Source organism: Chlamydotis macqueenii, chromosome 1 (genome assembly GCF_036417535.1).
Source record: "Chlamydotis macqueenii isolate bChlMac1 chromosome 1, bChlMac1.mat, whole genome shotgun sequence".
NCBI lineage: Eukaryota > Metazoa > Chordata > Aves > Otidiformes > Otididae > Chlamydotis > Chlamydotis macqueenii.
In genome coordinates, this window is record NC_141556.1 from 134,245,490 (window position 1) to 134,269,677 (window position 24,188).

General features: G+C 36.7%; 1 protein-coding gene across 6 annotated transcripts in view; it reads left to right on the forward strand.

Moving 5' to 3' along the window:
- The window catches only part of AP1S2 (adaptor related protein complex 1 subunit sigma 2), a 34,888-nt gene extending 12,845 nt beyond the window's left edge, over positions 1–22,043 (forward strand). The window contains exons 5-7 of one of the 6 annotated variants that reach the window (XM_086767717.1): positions 8,169–8,263; positions 16,150–19,197; positions 20,011–22,043. In XM_086767717.1, the coding sequence (XP_086623843.1) occupies positions 8,169–8,213 (45 nt within the window). In that variant the 3' untranslated portion in view covers positions 8,214–8,263; positions 16,150–19,197; positions 20,011–22,043. The other 5 variants (XM_086767687.1, XM_086767715.1, XM_086767726.1 and 2 more) reach the window with 5 other exon arrangements.
- The last annotated feature ends 2,145 nt before the right edge of the window (positions 22,044–24,188 follow it).

Sequence of the window (24,188 nt, forward strand, 5' to 3'; positions counted from 1 at the left end):
TCAATGGGAGACTTTTTGCTTGCTCTAATAGCTTTACTCTGATTGCCCCTCCTTTCACCATCTCAGATTTTCTGTTCTCTCAAGGTTTGTTAAATCTTTTCCGATTAAATTGGAATGTAACAGTTTATCACAGCACCACCGTAGTCTTAAGTTTGTTTTTTATATTTTTCATTCTCAGTTACATTGACTATTGATCAAGTATAAAACTAGTCCATATATCTGATTTCTGATTTTTTATTTTATAAAACCTGTAAAAGTCTGAATTCGTATTTAAACTGAGCTTAAGTTGGACTCTTTCTGCAAAGGCTTGTTTTTGTATTAACTCCTGCTATGTGCATGCTGAGTTTGATGAAGAGGGCTGTTAAAATAATAGTTTGTCACAACTGGAGACTTCTTGGTACTTCTGGTTAATTTATCCTTCCCAGAGTATTTCAAAGCTACCGGAATGAAATGTGGTTTGATTCCAAATGCAAACCATTTCTAGCAGGGTTGTTGTGTATTTGTTTTTGATCATGATAGGTTCTAATTATGTGCAACAAAAGGACTTTTGTCCCTGAATACTCATATTACCTAATTTAAAAATTATTCATCAGTCGCAACATTATTAATTAGTACATACATTAATCTATGAAGCACCTTAAAGATTAAAAGCTGTACAGAATTCTTATACAAAGGAAAATCATTACAAATGCATTAAGTGGCTATTTGCATGATGTGAAAAGAAAATATGCTGAGGCATAAATGGCTGAATAGTGAATTAGTTCTTAATAGCCTTGCCTACTTTTATTTTCTGTGGCACCTTTCCAGGATATGCTTCTGTTTCTGAGCACCTGCTTCAGTTCGTCATTAAGGTCTTGGTGCTGTGCAGCCCACTTAATAACTGCTGGAGTTCGTGACTGAAACGTACTTTTTAAGCCTTTTTCACCTTCACTTTCTTGTTAGCTCTTCAATAGTGTGCTCAGTTCAAATATTCATTCCCTACCCACCCTGCATTTATCACCACCTGATAACTTATCAATAGTCAAGTGTCAATACTGACTGTTTTATGCATATGAATGGTAGTAAATACTAATTATTCCAGTGCTTCCATGTTTTGTTGTAAATCTATTGCTAGAAATACTTCTATTTAAAAGAATGCTATCATGTGTCTTTTTTGATAATTTTATGTCTTGTTTGTCATAGACATTTTAAATACTTAACTAGTGATTACAAAGGCATGCATTTCTGAAAAGGTGGGTTTTGTGTTTGTGTGCGCAATTCACTGAGAGAAGAAAATTGGCAGATGCAGTATGTTGTTGCGTGAGTTATATATGTGTGGTGTGTGGAACAGCTAAGAGATAATCCTGTGTGTGACTTCATGATACTTAATTTTTTTAATGCATGAAACTAGCGACAAAATATTTTCTATGAAAATGAGAGGATCTGATTTTTTTAACTTAAAAGTTTAATTGCTGTGTTTTTATTTGATAGTCCAAGTAATTCAGTATGGTACTTGGGAGTTCGTGGTCATTTACTGTACTAAAACATTAAAATGAAGGAGTTTATTGTCATATCTAAACCAGTTAGTTATATATAAATATTTAAAAGCAAAGCTACAGACTCGCTCATCTTGATTTGAAGTAGAAAAAAGTTCCTAAATTTTAACCTTGAGTGAAAGTTTCTTGTTATTCATCCTATGTAATTTTTATAAAAGTATTTTGGAAGTTATCCCCATTTTGTCCACCACTATTCTTTTGCAAGGTGTGTATGTATTCTTTTAGTAGTTGTAGAAGATCTAAAATATTGAAAAAAAAAAAAAAAAATTTTTTTTTTTTTGGAGGAGGTGTCTCAATAAAAAGGCCATTGGATCTATTAACAATTTGCACTTGTTTGTTTCTGTCACTATTTTAGTACAATCAAAAATAACAGAATCATAGAATGGTTCAGATTGGAGGGGACCTTTAAAGGTCACCTACTCCAACCCCCCTGCAGTAAGCAGAGCTGCCTTCAACCAGATCAGGTTGCTCAGAGCCCTGTCCAGCCTGACCTTGGATGTTTCCAGGGATGGGGCAGCCACCACCTCTCTGGGCAACCTGTTCCAGTGCTTCACCGCCGTCACTGTAAATTTTTTTTTTCCTTATGTCTAGTCTAAGTCTACCCTCTTTTACTTTAAAACTGTTACCCTTCGTCATATTGCTACAGGCCTTGCTAAAAATTTAAAAACTATATGAATGTTTTTTGTTAGGCTCTTGCAGTTTGGCCTCAGGTAGTATCTGCTAGTACTTCCACATGAAAAATAACAGATACACTATCAATTAGCCTTGTTTACTTTGTAATTTCGAGCCCTCACCTCATCCTATATCTGGAAGGGTGCTTCAGTTGTTAATGTCAGCTGGCTTATGCTAGATGCTTATGGTTACTATGTAGATTTAAGCTTTTCATTTTAGAATGAGCATCTTTGCAAAAGAAAACTTGGTGAATTTCCTACATATGTCATGAAAGTTTTCTTGGAGATGAAATGTGCTAATTGGAAACTGTAGGTTTGAAGGTATGCATAATAGTGGAGAGATGGTATTAGGTTGTCCTTGAGATATGACAAAATAAAGGAATGTTAGCATTAGCATTAGCAATTACAAAAGAAAATCCCTGATACTTAAGCCTAGAGTGGGTGGGAGTATAAGGTTGTCTGTTTGGTTTAGGAAGCAGCCTTTGTAAGCATCTGTTTCTTACTAGTCTCCTGAGAAACTTACCATAATTAATGCAGTTAATTCAGTTTCAGCTTAATGTTAGCTCTTAAATATAGACTACTGAAATAAACTGCCTTCTTAAGTTGTGATATTATTTTCCTTGGCTATACCTGTATTCCTCTCTATGCAAACAAGAATGAATAATGAAATCCTTATTGTAATGAAGATATGACTGCCTTGATTGCCATCTGTTCTTTGTGTGTCACTTCTGGCTCGGTTTCAGGTAGTCAGCTCAGTTGGTCAGTTTAAGACTGCAGTTCTTAAAATGCGTGTGCTTGATTTTAGGCACAAATATTGATCTGTAATTACAGTTTAGAAGATACCTATGGGGAGCTATGAGAGTAGCAATGAATGAGAAAGGGATGTGTTGTTAGTTCATTATTTAAGGGTCAGGAAATAACTATGATCTTTGTGGATTTGGAATCCCTCCCAGCTCATAGAAGATACAGTAGGTTGTGGTAGTGTTTCGGTAGCTGACACTTTGTAAAATGCATTTCAGATTTCAGTTCCTGAAGGATATTGGATATGTAACAGGAAGGAGGTTATAATGCAGTTAGACTGTTTGATCTTTTGGTTTAAGTATGAATTGTATGCCATGTCCACTTATATTGAAGGTATTGACTCTGATACATTGATCAAAAATAAAGTGAGCTTGTTCATGGTGTCGCTTCTAGACGTTATTTAAGAACCTGGAATGAAACTATTTCTGGTTTTATGTGGTAGGTAGAGTCTATACATAAGCAGAATAAGTAAGTCCAATTTGGGAATGTGCATTCAATGTAATTCCTTTCCGAGTTATTGTGTGTTTTCTTAATTGTACTGTTCAGGATGTTGATGCTTTTTCAAGTAGTAGGTAAGGAAATGCATCCATGGGGAAATGGCTTTTTGTAAGATACTTCAAGTGTGAGAGGTAGGTTTTTTTTCTTTCCCGTAGTCTTGGGAATAAAAAGTCGAATTGCCTGTTCTTAAAGATTGGCTTAGTTTGTCACAAAACATATTACTCAAAAACGAGATAAAGCATATTGGGCCTACATGAATAGGTCAGTTGCTTTTGTGTTCATTTTCCCATATTGCTTGAACTGATGGCTATTTCTTGAATGAAGTACTTCTTGACGCTCCCACAGCATTCTCCTAGAGAAGCTGGCGGCTTATGGCTTAGACAGGTGTACTCTTCATTGGGTAAAAAAAATGGATGGCTGAGCCCAGAGAGTTGTTGTGGATGGAGTTAAATCTAGTTGGTGGCTGGTCACAAGCGGTCTTCTCCAGGGCTCAGTTTTTGGGCCAGTCTTGTTTAATATATTTATCAATTATTTAGATGAGGGGATTGAGTGCTTCCTTAGTAAGTTTGCAGATGACACCAAATTGGGTAGGAATGTCAATCTACTTGAGGGTAGGAAGGTTCTGCAGAGGGACCTGAATGGGCTGGATCAATGGGCAGAGGCCAATTGTATGAGGTTTAACAAGGCCAAGTGCTGGGTCCTGTACTTGGGTCACAACAACCCCATGCAATGCTACAGGCTTGGGGAAAAGTGGCTGGAAAGCTGCTCCGCAGAAGAGGACCTTGGAGTACCGGTTGACAGCCAGCTGAACATGAGCCAGCAGTGTGTCCAGGTGGCCAAGAAGGCCAACAGCATCATGGCTTGCATCAGGAACAGTGTGGCCAGCAGGAGCTGGGAAGTTATTGTGTCCCCCCGCCTTGTGGTTGGCACTGGTGAGGCGACACTTTGATTACTGTGTTCAGTTCTGGGTCCCTCAGTACAAGAAGGAGGTTTAGTTGCTGGAGCGTGTCCAGAGAAGGGCAATGAAGCTGGTGAAGAGTCTGGAGAACAAGTCTTATGAGGAGTGGCTGAGGGAACTGGGATTGTTTAGTCTGGAGAAGAGGAGGTTGAGAGGAGACCTTATCACTGTCTACAACTACCTGAAAGGAGGTTGTAGGGAGGTGGGTGTTGATCTCTTCTCCCAAGTAACTAGTGATATGACAAGAGGAAATGGCCTGAAGTAGTGTCAGGGGAGGTTTAGATTGGATATTAGGAAGAATTTCTCTACTGAAAGAGTGGTCAAGCCTTGGAACAGGCTGTTGAAGGAAGTGGTGGAGTCACCATCCCAGGAGGCGTTCAAAAAACCAGCAGATGTAGCACTTCGGGACATAGTTTAGTAGGCATGGTGGTGCTGTGTTGACAGTTGGACTTGATGATCTTGGAGGTCTTTTCCAACCATAATGATTCTAAGTAGGCCTTGTATATATGCTTGATTACAGTGGTACTCTGTAACATTGTATATGTAATATACAGTGATTCACTTTGGAAGAATTTATTTTCAGCTTGTCTTAGGAAAACTTGTGTGTTGTTCAGTTATGTGTTATTCTTGGGGTCATAAAAAGTACACTGTTTCTTAAATTCAGTACTTGCAAGATGGAGAGCAAGGAGATACTAAAGTTACAAAGTGTTTGATTGCATGGAACTGTGCAAGTGTGGTGTTTCCAAAACTGTCAGTTAAAGTTCCAGGCTATGTCATGCTGTCATCTACTTTTTGTGTATGTTTTGTGTTAATTACTTTACTCTTGGAAGCATTCTTTTAGGTAAAAAGTGACTGAAGTCTTTTATAGAACTGCATTTCTGACTTAATAAATATATATGTATGTATATTTTCATGGTATCTTGCCTGTCATTGACTGTACTATAGACTACTGAGTTTATAAAATCATTGATGAAACCTGCTAACAGATTTTTAAAAAGTTATCATAGCTTCTTAAATGCCTAATATAAATTCAGCTGGACTTTAGATGGGATGAACTGTAAGAATACACGTAATCAGGAAGCATAGGAACATCGCTTCTTTTTGGAACAAACCTCTGAAGACAACGAGTTGTAAACTTAATAGTAGCAGACAGGTCTGTAAACCTTTATATCAAAGATGTTTCCATATTTTTGATAGCTATTATTGAACTATCCTCCTTGTATGGTGGAGTAGTCTTTCTTTGCAACACTTACCAAATCAACTTTTCTGTTTAAAGCAATAGGAGTTGGTTTAGAAAATTAATAGTAGAACCTGCATCTCTGTTTTTCTCCCACGTAGGAATGAGGGGAGGGGAATTTTACCTTTTCAAATTTAAATGTCTTCTTGAAAAAGTGGTATTGAGTATCGTACTTCACCCCTTTCCTGTTCTCAGACTGCATTGTTTCTGATAACTTAAATATATTACTGATCTGTATGTGAGTCTTTTGATTCTTTTTTGAAAAATGCAGTTGAGTATCTTAATGTTCTTCGTGGAGTTTCTTGCTTTTCCGGATGTGTCATGACACTTAGGATTTATCATAGATTTGCAGGCTGTGATTTCTAAATGCTTTAGAAATCCAGTTATCTTTCAAGAAACCTGTTGTCAAATCTTATTCTATCTTTGGCTTTATGAATTGAAAATGATAGAAAGCAGCCTGCTTTTCACCTGAACAGCTTTTGTTTAGCCCTCTAAAATACCATTTTAGTAAGTCTGTCTCCATAATATTCTTCATTTTTCCTGTTTTGTTTAGTGTGTATGCATGTAAGATGTGAGTAATCTTATTTTATTAAATCAAAATGCTGATTAGAAGTTCTTAAGAATCAACATGTTGTGAGGAAGGAGTCTTCCATATAAGTATTAACTATGCATTTGGTTAACTTTGCAAATCGGAACACTGGGAAGTTTGAATTGTAAGTAGGAAAATTAGTATAAGTGGAGTCCTTGCTGTCTGGAGCTGTTCAGTACCCTCTCTGATGTGAATTCCGATACTCATCAGCAACATCCACTTTGCAAAACTACCTATGAAGTTGATCATTGATACCAGCAATCCTTGTACAACAGTTGAGGATATATTAATGGTACAGCAAACTCCTCATAGATTGTAATTCTATTAGGGGTATATTTATTATCAGTACACTGAACTGATAGATTTTTCTCCAGACATAGTCTTCTGTTGCTGTCTGTAGAAGCACTCTGTCAGGGTGATGCAATGAAAATTTTAGCACTGCTGCATTTGCCATAGCTGTTTTAAGGAGCTTAGTCTCGTGCTTTTGGTCAATAAACATCGTCATTTCAATGAACAATTGCAGAAGACTGCTTGACAGTAAGGGAGTATCTTATCTTCAAAATTAGATGCTTTTTCTGAATGAGCATGTTAATCTGCATTTTGATAGAACATGTTTCCTGAATCTGGCAGAATGCTGAAAAGAGCAATGCTAATGTTTGAACCTTGAGAGAGTGAGGAGAAAATTCCATTTTTACTCTGGTGCCTGAGATGATGTGTCATGTTACAGTGCTACTACCCTTTCCTAAAATTCTCACTGCCTGTGAAGATGGCTTTAGAGCACCACAGAATTCTAGGTGAAGAGAATATGAATGCCCCAGGAGACATCCCATTGTGTTCAGTTTTTAGATTCTCACTTCTTTTTGGCTTTTATCTGTGTGTTGTACAGATGTCAGCCACATTGCTGGTATGTGTTTTGGGCCTTTTATTTATTATTTTTTAAGAGAGAAGCTATGTTTTTTGTTGCTAGGCTGTCTAGCAACAGCAGTAGTTCTGTTGTTATATATCAAGATGCATTAAAAGTGTGTATATTTTAAATCTTACACTGAAAATTTGATTTTAAAAAGAGAGTCTGAGAAGACCTTTTGTTCACAATTCTTTGAGAAATTTAAGTATGTTTGATTAACAGATGAATTAAAGTGTAAATGTTCAAATTTTTGCACCAAGAATTACTACATGAAAATGCCTGGCTAATCACTTACAGCTCTGCAAGTAACAATGATGACTTAATGTTGTTTAAATTACTTCAGGAATGGTACGTAGATAAGTTGAATTAAACTCTTATTTCCCTTTATAAAACAAATCTTACTTTGATATTAATTTTAGTAATAATACTGTGTGAAACTTAGTCACCAAATTAAATATATGTGAATTCGGTAGCATCCTATTCTGTTAGGCTCTCAATATGTTATAATAATAATGAACAACTGATCTTAAGTTATCCTAAAAAAAAAAAAAATCTTTGAACTAATATTCCTTCAAGCACAGGTGAAGCTTTCTAAACAACTTTCTACAATGTATTCTGTTAAAGTACTAATATCCTTTATCATGTTAAGAAAAATAAACTTGAGATGTTTTTTAATGCATCTACTTGGAGTCTTTGAACAGATTTCTTTTACTGATGTGTTTGTTTTCTTTCTTAAAAATTGACTTCTAGTAGGACCTAATAAAATTGTATTAACTTAAAGAATAACAATAGCTGAAATGCGTTTGAATGAAATAACTGAATTTACTTTTGTATATAGTTTAGAATATTTTCTAACTTTTGTTTTAAATGGAAATAACTTGTGAATAACTGGGTGAGTGGGTGTTTTTTTGTTTTGGTTTTTTTTTTAAGTAGTTGGTATTATATTTTCACTGCTGCTTGATTTTGTGTTTGTAGAGCCAGAATGAAGACTGGGGAGGTTTGTCTGAGGATATCTTATGATTAAGAGCAATCTAAGGCATTAGCCCTTTTGACTCCCATCTAAATGATTGGTAACTACCAAGTTTACCATTTTGGTGGCATGGATTAAATGGGTGCTATGTTAAGACTGCTGCACGTGTAACTAAGTCTTTGCAAGGGTAAAGAGAAAATGGGTGACGGGCTTAACTTGCTGCAACACTTGCATGATGGTCTTTGAAGAGTGCTTTGAGTGTTCCCTGTTCTTCCTTTTTTGTACTAACTGCATCAACTTGAAGTGTCTGACTTCTACTAGCTTTCTTTGGTGTTGATAATTAAGTGGGATAATGCAAGTCAGAGAAATGGATACCAAAACTAATAACTAAACAGATGTTTGGCTTTGTTTACTTACAATCAACCCATGTAAACATGTATTTACTGGAAAATGAGCTGTTTACATCTGCTGTGCAAAGAAAATGGGCCCTAAAAAGACTGGGTGCTGCTGCAATTGACTGTATATCAAGTGCCGGATGCTGCATGACAGAACAAAGCTTATTTGCATATATAGTGCATTGCAACATATTTTTGTCCGAAGCATAAGTGGAATACATTGTGGCAGTCCTACTAATAAAGGTAAGATTTTGTTTTACATAAGGCAAGTTTAAAACACACATGAAAATGATTTGCTGGAGAAAACATAATTAGCCTGCTGCTTATTTGATATCACGATAAACAAATAGTTCAGTAAAAAAACTGTCTTTTGTAATATGGAACTGCAGTAACAGATCTGATTTCACATACACCTTTATAAATATCAGGATCCAGGATTTAGTTTCCAGACAGAAGAAAATTGTTATAATAGGCAAAAATATTTTGTAACATATTCAAAATTGAATTCACTGGGTATTTTTGCCATTTAAAAGTTTCCTAGTATATGATACAGCTGTTGATCTGTATTGGGGAGCTAATAACCTGCTTGAGTATTAGACCTGTAGAATTAGGGCAGCCAACAATTCATTTCTTCAAAATATAATTTCTTATGAGTTTGGACATATTCTAAAACAACTATAAGAAAACCTAAGTGCTCAAGCTTGACTTTTTCCACAGTTTTTTCCCCATGTTTGTTTCTTTTTCTCTCTTCTTCATAACAAGTTCATGTACAAAGAGTGATTCTCATGGTGAGGTTAGAATTAATAGTGTGACTGTAAAAGTTTCTGTGTGATTAAAACTTTAAAAAGATATTTATATTGTTCAGGACCTATGCTAAGAGTAAAGCTTTTACTTAGGAGTCTTAATTTTTTTTTTTTTGTTGATGGCTACAAAGACTAATTCTGGAACGTGCAAACTCAGGCTTGGAGAATTCTGTGTGGCTTCAGTTTACTTGTCTGCAGTATGTCCCTGATGAATTCTATGTATGGACACAGTTTTAGTTGAATAAATGTGCTTTGTCCCATTAATTTAAATACAGTGGCGTTATCAGATGCCCATGGGATGCTTCTTCCTGTCTGGTACTCTTCCCTGGAAGAAGTGAAGGAAGTGTTACTGCATATAGAGCTTAATTTATATGATTGTCATGATTCCAAAGAATACAGAGAAATGGGTATGGCATCTGCTGGAGTCAGTGGGACAGATAAATAGTTGCATATAGTAAGAGAAGGGGGATGGGGTGCCTGCTGGAAGGAACTGCAGCTTGTATGTAGGAATGAAGATCATCTGTGGCAAAGAAAGATCACCTGAGGTAATGAAGGTTGTCTTTGGACAAGGGGAAGAGTTTCTCATAGCTTCTGTGCTTGGATTAATCTAATATTTGACTAACAGGTTATACAGCTTCAAATTACTTAAATTGTGTTACTCTATCAAGCATAAACAAGCACTAAATGACTGGGATTTGGTTTTTTGAGGGCTATTTAAGAGACATGTGCTTGTAAACTAAGGTGCTGAGTTCTACAGGTGCTGTATTGGAAGTGTAATAAGCCACATATTCAGTAGTAGTCTGTTCCATACAGAGTTTGGTTAAATTTAAGTTAAGCCTTGTATAATGGTGACGAATGTAAGTGTTACACAACTAGACAAGGTGAAATATTTTTATTGTACACTCAAATTTTTATTGTACACTTTCCATCAAGAACAGTTTACAGGTGGTAAAGTCATACTCTTGAGTCAGGGTGCAGTTTCCTCATCTCCTAAAACCATGCTGACAGTGACTCTGGTTGAGAAGGCCAAATCAATTCCTCCTGTCCCCTTTGTGGTGACACTTGGGTTGATCCACTTGCCCTGTGACTATGTGGCTCCTAGCTTGTTAGCTAAAACCTAAAACTATGTAGGGGAGCATGAGGGAAGCACAGGGAGGAAGAGAGTGGTGGCATTGAAAGGGCAAGTAAAAGGCAGCTGCTTTTGGTGGCAGTCAAGACTTTTGCTAAAGCTAATAGTGTGACTTAAGTTATGTTTTATTTTTAACAGTTCCTGGTGTATCTAAGTGTTTTTAAAAGCCAGTGTTCCCCGTGTATTTTGTCTTGACTCACATCTGCTGTGAACTCTCAAGTCAGCTGGCAGAGGTAGGGAAGTTCTAATTTACCTGTCCTGTGCTGCACCCCTGCTGTTGGCTTGAGTTGTAAGAGTGTGGCAAGGAGCTTCAGCAGCAGTATTGACTTAATAGAGTTTTCGCTTGTCCTTTCTCTCTTTCCTTTGTGCCAGAGAAACTACTTATATGACTATTCTAGAAGTGGACTCAAATCCATTTAAACTGCTGATTTCTAAAAACACAGTCAGCAGCTTTTTTTTTTTTTCAGTGTTTACAACCTGGTCCTGAAAACATTTGTCCAAACAACTATAAGAAGGCAGAGTGCTGCAGGAACAAGAAGGAAGGAGAATGCTTAAATGCCATTGCCATGGAAGCTGAATGATATTGGACATGACATGGCTTGTTACAGCAGTATATTCTGGTCATCCCTGAAAAGATACAGCCCTGCAGTTTAAGAAATAGTTCCTTAAGCAAATGAGAATAAGTAATGCAAACCTGTAGCTGCAGTGTCGGCAGAAAATGGAAGAAAAATTAATGAATCCTTAGGTGTGTAGTTTGGCAAACTGCCAACCATGCAGACACTGTGGGATTATCTGATAGAGAACTCAGTGATTTTTTTTTTAAATAATTTTGGCTCCAACTTCAGAATATGAAGTATTCAGCAGTAGTATTTGCTTAAAGCATTTGTGATTTTGTGGTGGGGAAGTGGAGCCGCCAGTGGATGCTTAGAACCATCCTTACCCTTAAAAGTTAGACTGTTGATTCTTCATAAGTCACTGTGTAGCAACTGATCGGCAGGTATAAAGCACTGCCTCCCGGAGCGATTATCACCTCTGATCCCGCAGATCAGAATAGCAGCTAAGAAGCAGGAAGCACCCACTATTATCCAATTACAGCACATGAAGTTTCCACTGATATTTTTACTTCTGCTTTTGAGAGGGAGGCAGGCAGGCCGCTGCTGATCTTACAGCATATCCTTCTGCTCTGGTCTGTTGAGGTGATGTTTTAGAGCTGAAGTGTGTGCATATACTAGGATGTCTTGCTGCATAACGCCTGCATGACAACTGTTGCTGTTTCAGACTCTAGTTGGGTATTGTGTTGACTAACTTGCACCGATCTTGAAAATTTATTTTTTTGTCCTCTCTGTATGGAAAGCTGCAGACAGATCTTGATTTGAAGTTGGCATTGATGTAAGATTGTTCTTTGGTTTTGAACAGCATCATAGTTAATAGCTGTCTTTGAACATGTTCGAGACCCTATGGGTGTTTCTACGTTTTCTGAGAAAACTTTACTCTCCTTTGAAAGTAAAATAGAATTTTCCCAATAACCATGTAATTTGAGTTTCTGAATAGTTAGCTAACCAAAGATTGGAAAAAAGATACTATTCTGTGTTGAAATCCCTGAAAATGCAGGTGAACAGCAGCAATTCCCTAAAGCAGCCTTTCATTAGAAATATTTCCTAATAAAGATTCAGAAGTAGAGTGTAAAAGTAATTGCTTCTGAAGCATTGCTAAAGTGCTTGTTAAATGTTAATTTCTTCCTACTGTAAGAAATTCAGGTTTCTAAAAAGGAACCTTCATCCCTGCTCTCTTATCCCTATAACCTGTTTCTCTAGAATTGTTCCCAAACTGCTGTGTACTCCATGGTCCCAAATCTTGTCTATTCTAGCTTGTGGTTTGTTTAGATGCTGGGGGAAAAAAGCCAAGCCTTTATCAAAAGATAGCAGTTGAAATTTTTGCTTGCAGTTTAACATGGTTTACTTTCATAGTCTTTGTGCTGGTTTTGATGGGAAAAAAGTTAAAACAAACCTCAAGCAAACTTTTCCTGAAAAAGAAGGCATGCCAAGCAGTCATGAAGTTTGTCACTGCTGTGATATTGTCAGTAAAATGGCAAAAAAAAAAAGGCAAAAAAATGTGAAACACTGAACTTGAGTCAGTTTGGTGTAGGCATAAATAATTTCTTATCTCTCTTGTCTCTTTCTTGCCTGAGGAAATACTGTGGTGGGTTTTTTTTTTTTGGTTTTTTTTTTTGTCCACTACAGACATAAAATAGCTTAAATTGCAGCAAGAAAATAATTTCAAAGTAGGTGTTAGGCAAATTTTCCAGTGATGATGATAATGAATCATTTAAGTAGATTGCTTGGAGGGCATTAAAAAGTTTTCATAATTGGATGCCTTTAACAGATTAAATCTCTCTCAAGAATATAACAGGTATACTGTTTGGGGGACTGGATTAAATGAAGTCCCTTCAAATTTTAAGTTTGCTTATGATTTTTAATTAGGTTGGCTCATGACAAAGTTGGCTGAAAAAAATGTCAGTTGGGTTGGACTAGCTAAGTAGTACTGTTGACTCAAATAAACTCTACCATTTTTCCAATTTAAAAATCTCTAATGACTCAGGCTGAAAATTTCAGAGAGTATTTTTAGCTTTTTAAAATTAGTTGTAAACACAGATGTCAATTTGAAAAAGATGGATTCTAGTGACTTTAAAACATTGTGGAATTACAATGCGCAGCTTGTATTGTAGAGCTGTTACTGCTTTGGCAAAACTAGGATCTAAGACCTATGTGTTAAAGTCAGATATTTAAAAATTTGGATGTAAATTAAGCTACAGCTTTTCAGAGGTAGTATTTCATGTTAGTTTGCCATTGTATTGTGCTGTAAGGATATCATTGCCTCTTCCTTAGCTGCTAGATCAACTAATTTATAAACTCATTAGATCCAGATAGCTAGTTATCTTAAGGATGTGCTTCACAGGCTGCGATGTTGTCTGAGGTCTGCAAAGTCCCACTGAAGAAAGGCAAGGTAGAAGTTGACATCTGTCCTTTACCCCAAATTGTCTTTTCTGGTATTCAGACCAGCAGGCTAACTGCTCTGGAGGCAGGGAACACAGTAACAAATTTAAAATGATAGTTAGAGCTCGTGAGATGCTGTAGTTTTGTGATAGTAAATAATTTGTCAAAACTTCATTTTCCTTTCTGTTGTTTGTCAGGCTGCCCGCAGTGCCAGAGCCTCTGTGCATGGTGGTCTTGGACATCCTTAATAGGGTACAGAGGTCTCACCGAAACTGCAGTGTTTTCTGTCTCACAATATTGCTGTGTTATCACTTCATAGAATCATAGAATGGTCATATCTCAGTTACTGTTGTCATCCAATCTTTTAGATTGACCTCCACAATGATTCTATGATTCTATGTCAGTTTGTTGCTAGTCTAGTTTGTTGCAGGTGGTGTTTACATGTTCTGTAAGCTAGAAAGCTGCCAGGAGTGAAATAACCACTTTCTTCTTATTGTTACCTGACAATCTATCTTGCTTTATCAGTAGATAATAAGTTTTTGTCAAGATGAGACACTAATTCCCTAAAAGTAATTTGAGTCAGTCTTGTAATTTTATGTACCAGGATTTTTGCATCAAAGACAGTTAATTTCTCAAGTTACAAACCACTGAAAATATAAACAGGGCAGGGACTACCCCAAGAGTGTGGGAGAGAGTAGAAGTTTGGAAAGTGCTGAGAAGGTAACAAGTGGATAAACATGAAATTAACACTTTCATGTCCTTATTTGTTAATGCCAATTGTGTAAAAGGGAACATGGTGGATGCTTCCAGGCCAAAGACTGTGCTAAAGAATGTGTGCAGCTTGGGATAATCTTTGAACACAACAACAGTGAAGGATAATCAGCCTCCTAAGAGTACTAGAAAATGAGCTGCTCTCGTTCTTTTTTCTGTCCAGAGAGCTATTGTAAAATTAAGGAGAAATCTGTTATGAGATTTGTCAAGCATTTCAGTGAAGATGCCAACTTTGGCTCCAGGTTTCCAAGGGTGAAACACTGGGAGACATGAGTTTTGGATTTTTTTTGAGGAGGAGGAGAATCAGTCAGATGTGTGCATGTATATTCCAGGTAAAAACTGAAAATATGAAACTGTAAAAATTGAGCACTTGAGATTGTTGCAATATGCCTGTTTTTCAGTTGCCTTCATGAATCTATATTATTCCAGCAGTGTAAGTGAAGCAGAAGTTTGCCATAAATACCTTTCTGGGAATTTTTTGCCTGTGGAGGCTCCAGCAGTTCTAGAGTTAATATTTTCTTTTTAGTCAAAGCTTCTGCACTTTGGGGATAGTACTGTATGCTACCATCATGCAATTTATTTTCCAGTTAAGAATATGCCTCACCATTTTGTTTTTAATGTAGGCTGACACTTGACTTAACCAGTAAGAGAAGTTTTAAGAGTCAATTCACATTTGTAATTCTCTATTATATAAAAGAAATTCTTTTTGAGTTCTAACAAAAATCACGGCAGACAATACAACTTACTTGCAACTATCACTGAGCTGTAGGTGCTGTTATTTTGAGAACTACGGGATTTGTAGTTGGCTAGTTCAGAATAACTTTAACTACTATGGAATAAATGTTCAGATTACTGATACTGAAAAGCAGTATCAATCCTGTAAAGCTTCTAGGATATTTCTATTTTGCTTTTCTGCAATTGGAGATTAGAATTTTAAAATAGACAAGCTTGAATGTGTGAATAAACTGAGATGGCACAGAGGAAATTGTTATGTTTAGAAGTCATGGGAACTTTCTCAGTTCTGCTGTAAGACAGAATTTTGGGGGGTGAGATACTAAAATAGATAAAAGCTTTTAATTGCTACATCATGAAGGATGGTAACTGATCTACAGAGAGTTGTTTTGTGCTTTTTTTTTTAATAATTTTCCTCCCAGAATAGTGTAATGGGCATAGCTGGAGCTGATACTCCTGAATTGCTGTTACTGCATTAAAAATGGCCTCATCTGTCTTCAGGGCACTGATTTTAACACACACACAAAAAAAGCGTATTGCTTGCTTTCTAACTCATCTTTCAACAAACTGTATACTAATGTTCATGCTAACAATATAACAGAGTATTAAGTTCAGCAGCATAATTCAAAAGCAAAGGAAGCTTTGCTGTAAGAGGTGTCTCAGATACCTACAATTTTTTAAGCAGACACTCTTTGATAGATAATTTTAGTTGCAAGTGGTGTCACTGGTGTGTTTATCAGAGCAGATATGGTAGGTGATATCAAAAGTTCGCTTAGCCCAGTGACCTGTCTCTGACAATAGCCAATAGTCAATGTCTACCAAAGAGGCTAGAATGCAGCAAATACATTGTTCATCTCTGGAACAGTATCTCAGCTTCAAACAATTTTTGGCTGAAAAGAAACTGAGCTTACATAATACAGTAGTTATGATGTGAAGTTGTCCTGTATGTTGTTGGTGGCCGGACTCAGCATGCAAGTATAGGAGTGGTAAAACGATGGTTCTCCCTGCACTCCCCCAAGGTCTAGAGTAGTCAAAAATCCAAGATTGTATTTCTGTATCGAATGTCCTTTTCATGTCAGAGATACAATGGTGAGATAATATTTTTTCTTGCATATCTGTCCACCTTTCTATTATGTATAAGAATATGTACATTTCTTTTGTAGCCACGTCATGAATACTTTAATGTCCCAGTGTACTAAATGGCTTCATTCATCATGCATGCAGAATTTCAGAGGAGATAGACCTGTGACTTACTCATGACAGAACATTATCATCAGCTTGGTGAATCCAGTCATCTTGAATCTAATAGAATACCACAACCATTCTCTGCTGTTGTACTTTCCTCTGACCTCCTCTGTTTTACAGTGTTATCTCTTCATGTCTCATTTCAACAAAACCTGTGCTTGTTGGCATATGATTGAACGTTTTTATTGTGTGTAAGCTTGAAGTCTTATGCTTAAAAGTTCTGTAGAATTTTCAGAGATAAACATCTATATACTACAGCATCTATACTGTAACATTACTTGGCCTGTGTTTATCTTTCAAATAAGTTGTAGTGGTATTTAAACATGCACCTGAAACCTGTAGATGAAGTTAATATTTACAGAGAAACTAGTGAAGGACTAGTAAGTAGTATGTGAAATGTGTATACACACAAGTATTAGATGATATTACACACAATTCTACACTAACCTTGCATCTCAATTAAAGATGTGCATACCAGTATCCTTTTCTGAGACTGTCACAATAGTGTGACTTTTCTTATAAAGAGGAGGAAGGCAGAATTCATAGAATCATAGAATGGTCTGGGTTGGAAGAGACCTTAAAGATCATCTAGTTCCAACCCATCTTCTGCCAGATGAGGTTGCTCAAAGCCCCATCCAGCCTGGCCTTGAACACTTCCAGGTGCGGGGCATCCACAACTCCTCTGGGCAACCTGTTCAGTGCCTCACCACCCTCACAGTAAAGAATTGATGAGGGCAGAAAGAATGACTTACATAAATCTGAAGGTACAACATTTGTATTTAATTGTTCAAAACACTTTTATGAGTAGCTGAACAATTGTTGCTGCTGAAGGAGAGAACAAGTTCATTGTTTTACAAATGATTAGGGTTGGAAGGATTTTTTAAGTCGATTAACAACATACTTGAAATATGTCGTCTTCAACTGGTGTTTCCAGTTTTAAGTGCAGACTACCTTGTATATCAGAGAACTGCCACTAGGATGAATGTAAGTACCTTTCAATTTAAAAGTGTGGGCAGAGAGGGCATATCTTGCATCCTCTGCCTAGTAGAAAATAATAATTTGTCACCTAAAACCAATGCTGTTTTTGAAAATTTTTAAAATGTAATTAGCAAGGATGTGGTTACTCAGATGAACCACAAACAGCTAGTTCCACATACTATATGTGGTAATGCACTACCTTTCAAATGTTAAACTGACATAAAAATGGGAGATTTAGGGAATTAGACAAAAGATTTTGATTGGATTTGCAGCATTCTGAAATCTTAGAAAACAAGATCATAGAGTGGTTTTCCATTTCCAAGTTTGCCTTTTTTTTCTGTAAGAATTAACAATGTGTTTGAATATCTGGTTAATGCTGCTTTAGCCTGCATTAGTTCATGCCTGTTGGCTTAAAATGCTGTGCATTGAGCTGTAATGAGATGCTGTTTTTCTTGTTATCTGTATACAGCTGCTTGCTTCTAAATGACTAGGTAATGAATTAGCTTTTCTGGCATGTTTGAAATAAAGTATTGCATGCACTTTTGTCTCATGTGAATGACTTTTCCTCATCTGTGTTCTGATGTATTTCAAATTTGTGTTGTTTGCCTTGGGTGATTCTGAGCTGCAGGTAGTGTATAATACTGCTGAATGTTTTCCATAACAATTGGATAAAATGTTTGACGCTTCCTAGAACAAATAATGTGAACAAAACATAACTCATTCTATTTGTTTCTTAAAAGTCATAATTGATGAAATTATTCCTCTAGCAAAACATACTAGCCTTTAGGTGTTCCTTTTGAGATTATATTGTTGATGTGCACATTAGAAGGCATGTCTGCCTCAAGGTTACTGCTGTAGTATTAAAAAATTAAAATCTTACTGCGTTTTACTGGTAAGATATCTGTGGACAAGTAGCTGATGTCCTTGAAATACATTGCTTTACATTCATTGTTAGCCAATGACCTTGATTTACTTGAAGAAATTTAACCTTTATTTAAATGAAAATTACAACTTTGAATTGGCAGTGGAGAAAATAATATTCAACTGCTCTGAAGATAGTAGCAGCAGTGCATTGTATTTCTTCATAGCTATTGAGTAACTTTTTTTTCAGGTAATTCAGTAAATATTCTGTTTCACCACTGATGAACTGTAAGTGTTCAATGCTGTCTAATCAATTTAAAACAGTGAAAAGTTGTTATATTGCAAATATTTTCAAGACCCTGAAATGCTGGAGAAGTTACGTTCTGTTAGAATACCCTGAGTTCTGTTGCTGTAGTTAGTTGAGAATGTAGGATTTTTTTTTTTTTTTTGAGTGAAATGCTGTAAGTTGGTGGACAGGGGAGACACATGTCCTTTAAAATGAATGCAACAAAGTAATCTGGGAATATTATATGACAGGCTATATTAAAAATGGTACACAGCCTTTTCTTCAATCAGTGTCTCCTTTTGGGGGATTTGTATTAAAATACACCTGTAAATCTTTAATCCTGCCATCCTCTCTGGCTTTATCAAGGTCATTGAGGTTCTAAGAATATTTAAATACTGCATTAGTGAAAAAAAAAATGCTACATCTTTAATGCTCTGAGCATCTTGTTTCCTGTTTTAACTTGCCTTTTTCTTGCAATTTCTTATTTGCTGCTGGATTTTGGAAGCCATCTCAGAGCGCTCAGAGATGGCCTGTTCCGAGCATTGACTAACTTTCAAATGAAGTTGCCCTTAAAATATCATAGCCTGTTCCTTCAATACTAAATCAGCTTACACATGAACCTGATGAGGATAGTAAACTCAAATAATTTTGTGCTACATTGTCAAGGTTGATAGAGACAATGTTCTGGTGCTATTTGCAAGATTTAAGGTGTTTAATTATGTATCTTATTTACAATTTTTAAAATATTTAGAAAACAGTTGAAGAATAACTTATTTGCTGCCTTAACTGTTATCTGCCTTTTTTTTTTGCTTCATAACATGTCTTGTTTTAGGATGCTAAAGTAAGTGTATTCATACTCTGGACTCTAAGACTATTTATGTTTCCATAAGGACACAGTATCCCTTTTCATTTACTATATTGTTAATAATTATGGAAAAGGACAGCCTAATGTTTCTAATTAAACTACTGTTTCTTTTCCGCTACAAAACTGAAGATCATGCTTTGGAGTTTTGTATTAAACAACTTTGAATCTAAATGAAGCTTTTTAAGATTAGAATTAACCTAAAACTTTATGCCTGCTGTGAAATAATATAACTGAAATCCTGAGAATTCCTCCAGTTCTGTAGGGGTCAATTTATTGACACCAGGTGTGCTAAGGTACCTTGACCTGATTTTACCAACTAAGCATGAGACTGGTGTAAAAAATGTAGGGTCTTAAGGGATACTGTGTCTTAGTTGCATCAGTCATTTCATTCATCCATTTATTCATTCTTCCCTAACAGATTTTTGAGACCCGTGAAACAATTCACCACAAAAATCACTGGCTCCATTGCAAGATGCTTCCCCATCTCTCCCCTGTTGATCTCTCTGTTACTGGCTTGTGATTTGTTCCCTGCTGGTACATCTGAATTGCTTTATTTTTATTGCGCTTAAGGGCAATAAAATCTACCAGCTATTCCTGTGAACCGTGACAATCTAATTAACCGCTCTTTGAAAAGTGCAGCTAATACTATGTTTGCAAACTGCAGTATTTTGATATTTTCATGTCTTTCAGCTTTTTTTAATTAAGCATCTTTCATACTAACTCATGTATGGTACTGTTCAGTAGAAGTACAGGATCCATTCACCACTGTCTCAAATTTTCCCTCCATAGGAAGCAGAGACCCCACGTAGTGTACTTGAAGAAATTGGATTGACATAAATCTTCACTTCAGCTGATGACATCTCAGTGTTTCATACTGTAAATGTTCACTGCCTTCATTGTAATGTTTAGCTAATGGTGTAAGATGCTGTTTGTCAGTATTACTGTTTTGCTAAGCTGCTTCATTCAGGCCTATGAGAAAAACACTCCTTTGAAAAGGGAACAAGAAACTAATGTCCAAAAATCATAAACAAAAGGGAAATATTTAAATTGACTCAGTGTCTCACTTTACTGCATTTGTAGGAAGATTGCATATAACTTCAATAAGTCTACTGTTTTTTATAAGCAAACTACTTCAGGAAATAAATGTATCATTATGACATAGCATATCTAAATGAAACTACATGGACAACTCCAAATATAAAATGTTACGGTGTAGAAATTGTGTTTATGCAACCAAAGACTTTTGTTCATCTGCATTTTAGTTAACACTTGTGATAATTCCATTTATTTCAGTTGATGCGTAAAGATTGGATACCTGTTTACTACTGAATTTGTCATTATACCAAAGAATCCTGTTAAGATCTGCATATCAAACTGGTAAAAACTGTTAAGATGATACTGCTTTTTGCAAGAAAACTGCAAACTGATCAATTCACTAGAAACAAAGCTGTATTTAAGTGTAGCTACCTTGAGCAAAGTGCAAGTTACTATACTAAAAAGGGAATGCATGTAGTAAAAAAAAAAATCATTCCAAATAAGGAAACTATTTTTAGATCTAGTATTAGCTTGCTCTGAAAATAAACAAAAGGGTGGTAGGCTTTTTGACTGTAAAGAGAAGTGTATGATGAAAATTGGACACTTTTGAACATGGGAAAGAAGGAGCTTTACAAAAGGGACTTTTTATGATTTTCTTTCAAATTCTACAAATTTATATTTATTGATGTTTCATAGTTACACTTCAATGGGTGTATAGGTACCTTTAAAAAAAAAATGCACTAAGTGTCAGTGTCATTTTAACTGCTTTTCTTAACACCTTTAGATTTTACACATCCCTTATGAAGCTCTTGTGATGTACAGTTGAACCAACTAGTTTGCAGTGAGCTTTTAAATATTAATTTGTGTACTAGATTCACTGCAAATTGCATAAAATTATATCAAGTATTATTTTGTCACTTGTAGCAGACTCTCGGTGATTATAAACTAAACCTGTTTCACTTGAGGAAATGCGATTCATGTATGCTTTTGAGTTTTGAGAAGGTAGTGCCCCACTTCGGAGTAGCCGAGTTGTGCTGTGTGTCTGCATGGTCTCTGAGAAGGTGGGGCTGATCCCCCCCCGCCCCCCCTTCCTCCCTCCCCAGTAATTTCACTCCAGGAGTCAAATGTTTTGGCTTGTTCACATGAGTAAGTAGCGCCACATTTTCTCAAAACTTAGCTTTGGTATTCTTGCTGGAAGCAGCCACGCGCTGCTAGCGTAAGCATTTACACAGCCATCTGGAGAGCCAGCCTGTGGGCTTGATGTGATCTAGGTTAAATTTAACCCACCAGGAAAGGCTCAAAGTTGCTGCTTGCAAGTCAAGTCCCCTGATCCAGATCCCAGGATAAATGCTTGTGGCAGCAGCTGGGGCAGGGGTGGGTCTGCAGCTTCTGTGGCAGTCCTGGGGTGGAGCCTGTGAGTTCACAGCCTTGGAATTTGTCTACTTAGGCCCTTTCTGGGATTTATACAAAACAGGTTGCCAGAGACCATGTTTAACCTAGGGCATGCAAAAGCAGTGGTGTGCATGTCCCCAGGGCACAATGTGCAGGGTTAGATGAGGTTAAAGTGGTAGCAAAATGACCCTGTGTGTGAGATTGAAGTGGTAAAATTACCTTAATTTAAGTCAAACCCGAAGCAATTTTATATGTATTCAACATGTTTTTAAAGTTTACACTGTCACTTGTATGTGCTTGGCTGAATTAAGCTTTGTTGTGATTGTGACAAATAAACTGTTTGACCTTTGTCTGTCACATTGGTTTAGTTGTAATAAATGTCCATTTTTACACCATTGCTGTGTGTTTATATGTAATTAGTTCTGTTTTTTTGTGGAGGAAAGAAGAGACTACTCAGTGCTAGCTTAAAAAAAAAAGGAAATTTTATTACAGTGCTTAACCTGTTCTTGAGCACTTTATTAAAAAATGTGTGAATATACTGTGTCCAAGATCAGTTATTTACATCCATTTAAGTTGCACAGAAAGCAATAAATTAGCAAGTTTTTGGAAGGCTTACCACATTAAACATGAAATTTATTAAAGTGGATGTTAAATTGATGCAGTAGTGCCACTTCATTTGGAAGTGAAAACAAACCACATTTGATTGAGAGAGGGTTCTGGATAATACAGACTCAATATTCATTTCCTTACATGGAACTATGAGAGTCAATGCAATGTTCACAATCCTAGTCTCAGCTAAAAATTTCTCAGAGTAATCTTTCTCCAGCTTTCTAAAAGAACTGAACTGGTTGATGTTATCAGCAAAAGCATGGGGAAAACTTACCATCTTAGGGCATTTCTTCAATATGAAAGTAAAATTGTGTTTCTTTAATTTCCTACCTTAAGGGGAAGGGAGTGGGAGGGAGCTAAAGAATCAGTTGGAATTTCAGGATTGTGGCTGTTGGCTCAAGTATCTTCAACTTCATTGCTGAATCTTAGTCTTTAACTTGAAGAGGCCCTTCCTAAACATCTGCTGTTCCTCTTGAGTTAAGGCCATGATAATGGTCACTCTGCAGCTGCCTGTGTTAAGTTACCATGTGACATGGGTTATGCTTGTATGGCTTGCTTTGTAGTTGGTCTTGTAGTTTGCCAAAGTGTAACTTGTTAATGTTGTCTCTTTTCTTTTATCATAGATACTGAATTCAGCTGATACATCAGTGCTGAATAGAAGGATATGTGGAATAGTAGGGGTTTATTTTAACTACAGCAAACTTAGTGAATGCACAATCAGCTGTACTCTTCAGATGATGTAAGAAAGTAAATGAAGCTTTTAAGTTTTTAACTAGCATAGACTTCCATGTTTTGTAAGAAGTGCTGATCCAGGACAGGAAGCAAGAGCATCTTTAAGCAGGCTTTTGCATTTCTTTTGAAAAAAAAAAAAGTTATTTAGTGCACAGGAATGTCACTGGTAAACGTTAGGGCTGTTTCTGACGCACTGAATGTGGTAATGCAAAACTGAATCTGAGAAAGACATGCTGTCATCAAAGGACATAGAGCTGAGCAGTTACTTTGGATGCATTTCGGACCATCTGCCCTGTAGGCAGGGGGATGGCCAGAGAGGGAAGGCTGCTTTAGGTGCATTTGTTCCCCGCTCTGTGATGATGGTGAGCTACTCTGGACAGGCAGAAAGGGAAATTACACAGAAGCAGTGGCCAGCCACAACTCAAGGGCGCAAGCCGAGTTCCCTAATGCCTAGGTGCTGGCAGGCGGTAATGCTTATTGCCTGTGCCTACAGCAGTTCCCACTACGCTGTCATTATTCCCCTTCTGCCACTGGAAAATGGCAATCGCAGTGCCTGGCTGGGCTGTGTCCCTCCTCCTGCAGGATGCTCCCCATCCTGATTGCTAAACAGGCGTCTGGAGGGGCACCACCATGGCCCTAACCAACTTCTGCAGCTCTGTGTGAACACCTGCATTCATAATCACTCTAAAGCACCTCAGTGATTCTTGCAGAACTGACAACTGCCAAAAAAAAAAAAAAAAAAAATTTGCAAGCCACTGCTTTTAAGCAGTCAGTAAGAACAAAACAAAACTGAACTAAACTTGGCCAATATTAATTCATTTTATAAGTAAGTTCCTTTTATGTGGAATACGCAGAATAACATGCAGTGAGAACAAGCTATTCCCTGCAAATTTAAAGCCTTTCTGTGTTCTTCTGGGGCTTCTCCCCTTTGGAGAAAAAAAAAAAAAAGAAGAAAGAATTAAGCTTAACATTTCAGAACTTCTAGTCTCTTTGTCTCTTCAGAATAAATAGCTCACTCAGCTAGTAAGGAAACACAAAACCATGCATATAACACTACCTAAGATTATGAAGTAGGGAAACTATACTGATATATATGAACTCTGAAGGTAGAAAACTGGTTGAACTCCAGGTTTCATGCTAACAAATGCAAACTAAATGTCAGATCTACAGCACTCAATTTCTATGTAATAAACAGACTG